General features: G+C 40.4%; 1 protein-coding gene across 1 annotated transcript in view; it reads right to left on the reverse strand.

The window, feature by feature from the left end:
* GALK2 (galactokinase 2) overlaps nt 1-7,838 on the reverse strand; it is a 141,906-nt gene that overhangs the window by 34,301 nt on the left and 99,767 nt on the right. The window contains exon 9 of the mRNA XM_010839517.1: nt 7,663-7,838. This exon is cut by the window's right edge and continues 5 nt beyond it. Within this exon, the coding sequence (XP_010837819.1) occupies nt 7,663-7,838 (176 nt within the window). The remainder of the gene's footprint in view (nt 1-7,662) is intronic.

The following is a 7,838-nucleotide window of genomic DNA, read 5'->3' on the forward strand; positions in this document are numbered from 1 at the left end:
ACATGTGCCTCTCTCCTGACTCTCTCCACAGCTTCACCTTTTTCTCTGGGGTCACACCTGAGAAAACACCCTTCCCAAATCAGCCTGGACCCTGAGCTTCTAGAAACCCAGACCTTATGCCACAGTTTTACACAACTCCTATCTGTGGGTGGGCGTGCATGCTCAGTCGCGTCTGACTCTTTGTGACCTTATGGACTGTAGTCTGTCAGGCTCCTCTGTCCATGGGATTCTCCAGGCAAGAATAGTCGAGTGGGTAGCCATTTCTTCCTCTAGGGGATCTTACCAACCCAGGGATTGAACCCACATCTCCTGCATTCCTGCCTTGGCAGGCGGATTCTTTATCACTGGGCCACCTGAAAAATAATTCTTAATTTTTTTCCTAAAGAATAACCCTTAAATTTTTCCTGACCAGTTCCTGGTGATGGATTATAGCCATTTAAACAATGCCTAAAGGATTTGAGAATTTTTCTTTGTGTGTGTGTGTTTAATTTTAATGGTCTCTGAGCATTTCTAAATCTAATTATTATGGAGAAGGAAATGGCAACCCACTCCAGTGTTCTTGCTTGGAGAATCCCAGGGATGGGGGAGCCTGTTGGGCTGCCGTCTCTGGGGTTGCACAGAGTCGGACACGACTGAAGCGACTTAGCAGCAGCAGTGACTATATAACATCCAGCTGAAGACTAGCCAGGGGGGTACTCTTTCTGCCCTCTTCTGATGCCTATGTCAGAAGCTTTCTCTGTCTCCTTTATAGTTTAATAAAACTTTATTACACACACACAAAATAAATAAATAAATAAATCTAATTATTAGAAATCTGGGAAAAGAACATGGCCTTTTGGAACTCTGGTTTAGCAGAGGCTGCAAGCCACAGTTTGACTGTAAACATCTCCTTGTACTCTCACCTCAAGGTCAACATCTCCCAACTCACACTCATATCCAGGTTATCCAGGTAAAAGAACAAAGGAATTCTGGCAGAAACAGAACAGAGGATCATGGATTTCCATGACAGGAAAATCTGTCCAAGTCAAAACTAAGTATGTTGAAGTGTAGACACCTGGAATAATAGGGTGGTGGCACCCTCCTGAGTCCCCTGCTGAGGACACATGTCATCTATGCCTCCACTCATGCATTCTAAAGACAGTGCCACATTCAATAAGAACCACATTTTCTAAAGGGGTAATGGAAGCATTTACCTAAGGAATTAGACCAGTCAAACACAGACTCAGAAGGAACAAGACAATGATATAAACAGATTTTTTATTTCTAATGTTAAAGCTGCATACCAAGAGAATTCAGGAGGAAATTTGGCTGAGGCTAGATGGCTGGATTCAGAGAATAAATCAAGTGAAATTAATCTAGGAGACTCTAGAATCCCACAGGCTGATTTATGTTCATGGTTGTTTTCTTGTTTTTTTGTTTTTTTTTTTTAACTTATTGCAAAAGGGGTAATCCTTGGAGGATGATAGAGTTATTCACTCAGTTGTGTCCGACTCTTCGCGACCCATGGATTGTACATAGCCTGCCAGGCTTTCCCAGTCCGTGGGATTTTCCAGGCTAGAACACTGGAGTGGGTTGGAGTGGGTTGCCATTTCCTTCTCGAATTGAGGATGATAGAATTACAAAATAGATTCATTCGTTCAACATAGGTTTTGTTGGCACTCAATAAACCTAATAAATTATAGAAAATCATACATGTGGGCCAGTAGGAAAGTTATTTTAGATAAAGAGATAAGATTAAGTATTCATAACTTTTACAAAAACAATGAAATCATTATTTTTTAAGGGGCTAAAACTTAAATATACACATAAATAGTCATGCATATCCTATGATTAGAAAATTATCCTTTGTGTTTTCCAGATTTTTCTGAGAAATTAACTTATTTTAAAAAAAAATTCTTACTCAAAAGAGGGCTAGGAGGTGAGGGATACAGGCAGATGCAGAGAAAAAGGAACAGGGATACAGACAAAGAACAGGCTTCACACTGAGATGGATATAGATAAGAATTTATTGAGCTTTTACAATAGGTAGGAACCATATTTCAGAAAAGAGGAATGGGCAGTGATGGTCAGGATTAAAGGGAAGACAAAGAGGCTATTAGTGAGTGGGATGGTTCAGCCAGAACAACGTTGTCCAAATGGGGATGTATGGGCTCAAACAGGAGACAGGACAGAACAGAGTTAAGGCCAAATTGAGAAGAAACTTAACATCCACATTAAAGAGTTTAGGCGGTAGGTAACAGCGGACCTCTAAAGATTTCTGAACTAAGAAACGACACCATGAAAAGGCTGCTTTATGAAGATCATCTGACAGTGAATATTCTCAATGTCTATTAAGGTCTCTTTGCCTCTTAACCAAAAACCCCAAAATCTAATTATATAGTTTGGGTCTTTACTTGCTCTATATCTTTATTTAGATGCCTTGCCACATCACCAGAAATTCATCATCCTGCCTCCAAAATCATTTCCCATCTATAATTCCCTAACTTCCCAGCATCCGTACCTCAGCCTTCCTTATCTCCTATTTCTTTTCTTCTTCCCTTTCTTCCCTCCCTCCTTCCCTTCCTTTCTAGACAAAGGTAATCATCAATTCCAGCTGAACTGCCCTTTATAGTTTTACAAATCTAGTCACTGAGATATCCACCAACAATCCCCCATTTCAGGCTTTTCTGTGATGGAGTAGAGAACAGGCATCCCTTTAGCCAATATTTTTGGCATCCAACTCATACTGCACACAACACCTCTTGACACATTTTTCAAATACCCCATGTCTCATGCCTTGGAGAAGGAAATGGCAACCCACTCTCTGTGCCTGGAGAATCCCAGGGACAGAGGAGCCAGGTGGGCTGCCGTCTATGGGTCGCAGAGTCGGACACGACTGACGCGACTTAGCAGCAGCAGCAGCATGTCTGTCTTCCAGACTCTTCTGCCTGAAATGGCCTGTCACCACTCTCCTCCTGGGAAGGCCATAACTTTCTTTTCAAATCTAGCTCAAATTCAAGCCACATTCTCTAGGCATTTAGTCACTCTCTCTTCCACACTCAGGACTCATAAGAAATACCTTTATTACCATGGGTATTATCTACTGTGACTGTTGTGAAGCACCCTCACCAATCAGACACTAAGTCACTATAAAGTAGAGACCACATCCTACTTATCTCTGTATCCCAGCATCCAGCATAATACCCAGCCCAGTGAAGTTAACACATATATTTGCTAAATATAAGAAATTGGATGATGTCTTAAGTCAAAGAATAAAGACTATTCCCCTGGAAGCGCTCCCTATCCAATGACCTACCCAATGTCTTTATTCAATAAACATTTTATGAATTTCCCCATTATCCATAAAACACTTGCACACAGTATTTTACAAAGTGTGATGATGGCCTATCTACAAAATCAACCTGATATATATCCCTCACCATTATTTTCAGAAAACATTCAATTGTCTGTAGTACTCTGGATTCCTCTCTTACTCCTCTCTGCCTGGAAGTTTTTCTGCCTGTCTACCTAGGAAATTTCTATTTATTCTCTAACTTTTGTCTGGTTGCTGTCTCCTTCGTAAAGCCAGCTCTGACTTCTTTCTTGTCTGGTCTCCCTAGACCCAAGAACACCTCCCTCACTGCACTCATTACTTTCTGCTGGATCAGTTTTTTCTTTGTTTCCACTACTATTTTGTAAACTCCTTAAGTATCAAACCCTGTTGTGTTTATTTCTGTGTTCCCAATGCTCAGCCTCAGGGCCTAGAGTAGGGGAAGCAGGAGAGGGAAGAGAAATAGCAGAAGTAGCTGATGTTTATGAGTACCTCCATTACCAAGCATTGTTCCTAGCACATTACACCAATTACTTCTTTAAGTACCTCTTTCTCTTATGCCTATTTCGTGGAAAAACCAAGATAACAGATTAAAAACTTTCAAATCAGGTCCCAAATCTAGTAAATAAAGACGTCTGGAAAAAAAAAAATAAAACAGAAGTCTGAGATCTTAATCCAGGCCTTATGGCTATGCTTTGGTCTACTGCCTTTCTGGAGTGGTGTCAGCAAACTTTATCTGCCAAGAGCCAGATAGTAAATATTTTAGATTTTGTGGGCCATTTAGACTCTGTCACAACTACTTAAATCTGTCATTGCAGTGCAAAAGCAGCCATAGCCCATATAGATGGCTGTATTCCAGGAAGATTTATTTAAAAAAAAAAAAAAAAAAAACAGGCGGCAACTCTGATGAAGTTTATAGGCCAGTTTGTTCATCTAGAAATTCAACAAATATTCATCAAATTAAATTGGATCTAACAGTGTTGGGAACCAAAACCTTTTCCCTGCCCTCAAAAGATTTCCTTATCTTATCCTACAGCTGCCAGCAATTGTAGCAATTGCCTGCCTTTAGCAGGCAAATCCACTGTAGGCACTCAAAATCCAGCTGTAAACCTGAAGTGAATGGGGTGGGAATGGGGCTCTGATCTTTCCACTAAGTTCTCATCCCCAACTTTGCCTCACGAAGAGACTACTGGCTTAGCTAGATGTCCCAGCTCCCACCATTGATGTCTCACAAATAGACAACCTTTACTTCTGAGAAGCCACTCCAAGGCTCTAGCTCCTACATTTGCCTGGTTTCCATCTCAAGTTTTTTATGTTAATAGTATAAAAACAGTAGACAAGCAGAAAAAGCCTCCATGCTTAAGTGAGCCACATGTGTCAACCTAAGCAGTGAAGACTTCCTGGTGTTTCAGAATGTGGTTCCACAGCAGTCATGAGCACTGCTCTAACCTAGATCCTTTCATATAAGAAGTACAATAATCAGAAAAATGAGTATGAAAAAAGAAAGGATAAGAAAAAAGAGATGCTTATTGAATTGTGGATTTCTTTTTTTTTTTTTTCACTTCAAATGGTACAAAAGAGCCATTTCAATTGATATACACACTACTGTATATAAAAGATAGCTAACAGAAACTTACTGTATAGCATAGGGTACTCTCAGTGCTCTGTAATGTACTATATGGGAATGGAGTCTAGAAGAGAGTGGATATATGTATATGCCTGGTTGATTCATTTTGCTGTACAGCAGAAACTAACAACATTGTAAGTCAACTATATAGTCCAGTTAAAAATTATTTTAAAAAAAGGAACCATTTGATTTGCTGAACCAGTATTGCTTTAGATTTCACAATATTTTAACATCTTATTGGAACTGAACAGAACCCTACAGTACCCTCCTCCCCTTGCCCCTTAGTACAAAAACAAGTGGTGAATGATTAGGGCAATAGAATCACAGACTCAGTGTCTGATGCACTTTCCTGAGTTGTTCTACAGATACTATCTATAACTTCCACTAGAAGAAAAAGCTAACTGCATGATGACCAAATTGTAGCCATGGCATAAACTGCTTCAACTTGAGCAGTACTGAATCTATGGCTAGCACAATTCCAAGAACTCGCCTCAAGAGAATGGGATTACCATTATTGCTCATAATAATCTATATCTTTGTGAGCATCTCTCTTAGCCTATTTATGTTGCTGCAGCAGCAACATATATGTTAGTGAACAATTAAAATTGTCAGCAAAGAGATACTACAGACCCATGGTGACATTGTCTACTCTGTAGAATAAGGGATCCTGCATCAGCATGAAAAAGTTACAGAAGAAAGACCTTCACCCCTAATTTCTTAGAAATGGAATGATGTTCTGACAAGCAGGGATTTGCAAGCAGCTCTTTACAGAAGACTGCCCTTGGCAGGAATCCCCTGCTCTTGTCACCTTAGGAAAGCTATATTATAACTAATTTTTAAACCAAGCACCCCATGCTCTACTCATCTCCAACCCAAGGACATCTTGCAAATCTTTTAATCACACAAAATCCTGCCTAATTTGTCAATTCTTTGTCAATCAAAGAAGTAGAAATAAAGACTAATTAACAGATGACCAGATTTCTTCCCTAGTTTCCCGTTCAGTAACCTCCTGAACAAATTGTGTGAACAAGATTACATCTAGAGAGAGATCACAAGGTGTCAACAAGCCTGCACACAGTGGGGAATGGCGATGACTCTGACCCCCTATCTCAGTGATTAACTGGGATTGCTTTTGTTTCCCTTTAAAAGCTTTCATGGCTGAAGAGAATCTTCGGAGGTGGCTTTCGGGGGATGCTGAGTCCACCATCTCCCAGGATTGCCAGCATTCTAATTAAAGCCACCTTTCTACCGACGTTTGTGAGTACGTAATTGATTTTGTAAGTGGCAAGCTACAGGACCAGATTCACTAGATCTGTTCAGTTCAGTCATGTATGACTCTGTGGCCCCATGGACTGTAGCACGTCAGGCCTCCCTGTCTATCACCAGCTCCCAGAGCTTACTCAAACTCATGTACATCGAGTCAGTGATGCCATCCAACCATCTCATCCTCTGTCGTCCCCTTCTCCTCCCACCTTCAATCTTTCCCAGCATCACGGTCTTTTCAAATCAGTCAGTACTTCACATCTAGTGGCCAAAGTATTGGAACTTCAGCTTCAGCATCAGTCCTTCCAATGAATATTCAGGACTGATTTCTTTTAGGATGGACTGGTTGGATCTCCTTGCAGTCCAAGGGACTCTCAAGAATCTTCTCCAACACCACAGTTCAAAAGCATCAATTCTTCAGCGCTCAGCTTTCTTTGTAGTCCAATTCTCACATTCATACATGACTACTGGGAAAACCATAGCTTTGACTAGATGGACCTTTGTTGGCAAAGTAATGTCTCTGCTTTTTAATATGCTGTCTAGGTTGGTCATAGCTTTCCTTCCAAGGAGCAGGCAACTTTTAATTTCATGGCAGCAGTCACCATCTGCAGTGATTTTGGAGCCCCAAAAATAAAGTCTCTGTTTCCATTGTTTCCCCATATATTTGCCATGAAGTGATGGGACCGGATGCCACAATCTTAGTTTTCTGAATGTTGAGTTTTAAGCCAACTTTTTCACTCTTCTCTTTCACTTTCATCAAGAGGCTCTTTAGTTCTTCTTTGCTTTCTACTGGATAACACTATGAATTACATGTCCTGATACCCATTATCTTCAAAACAGGCAATCACAAAACTAGAAACAGGGTATACTAACTGCATGACAAGGGTTATATATGTTTCTAATGGTTATTCAAATCCTGATTTAATTCTAGTGAGAAATAATTTGTTGTTGAAATTCACTGAAAAAGATAACATATCTTTTTCTGCCACAAAATGCCACAAGATGCTTCCTACAAAAATTTTAAAATACCAAAACAAACTATAAATGTACATTTAATATATTATTAGATCACCACTTTGGTTTCTGATCCCTAAACTGAGTTGGGCTCACATTTGAAAAAAACGCATGATGTTTCCAATGAATTTTCCCTGACCATTGTAATTCTGTGGTTGGCATAGGCCAAAGCAGGAGAATTACAATGGTGAATTGGGAACTTCTTGAGGGCAAGAGTGTGTGTTATTCACCTTTGCCTCACAAGAAAATCCAGCATATAACAGATCAGTAAGAATGAATTTTGAATTTAATGAAGCCAAGAATCTAGATAATTAAGTTTACCGAAATACATACATTCTCCAAATTCCCTCAAGCATGCTTCAAAATCACTAAAAACCCATGGGGCACGGAAACTTTCCACCTGGGGGTGCGGGAACAACACATGCCCTGTTTTCTCCAGCAGACTCACCATCTTGAGTGTTTGGACTGAGAATTTGGGTCTTGAGTTCCTGCAGGCTAATTCCCAGACATTTGCAGATCTCCTCAGGGCTGTAGGGTTCAGGGTGAAGGGCGTCCTCTGTGATCAAAAGCATTTCTTCCAGACTGATCCCCAGTTTGGCCTGTACCTCCTCCAGCCGCAGCACT

Source organism: Bison bison, unplaced genomic scaffold (genome assembly GCF_000754665.1).
Source record: "Bison bison bison isolate TAMUID 2011002044 unplaced genomic scaffold, Bison_UMD1.0 scf7180017864118, whole genome shotgun sequence".
In the NCBI taxonomy this organism is placed as follows: domain Eukaryota; kingdom Metazoa; phylum Chordata; class Mammalia; order Artiodactyla; family Bovidae; genus Bison; species Bison bison.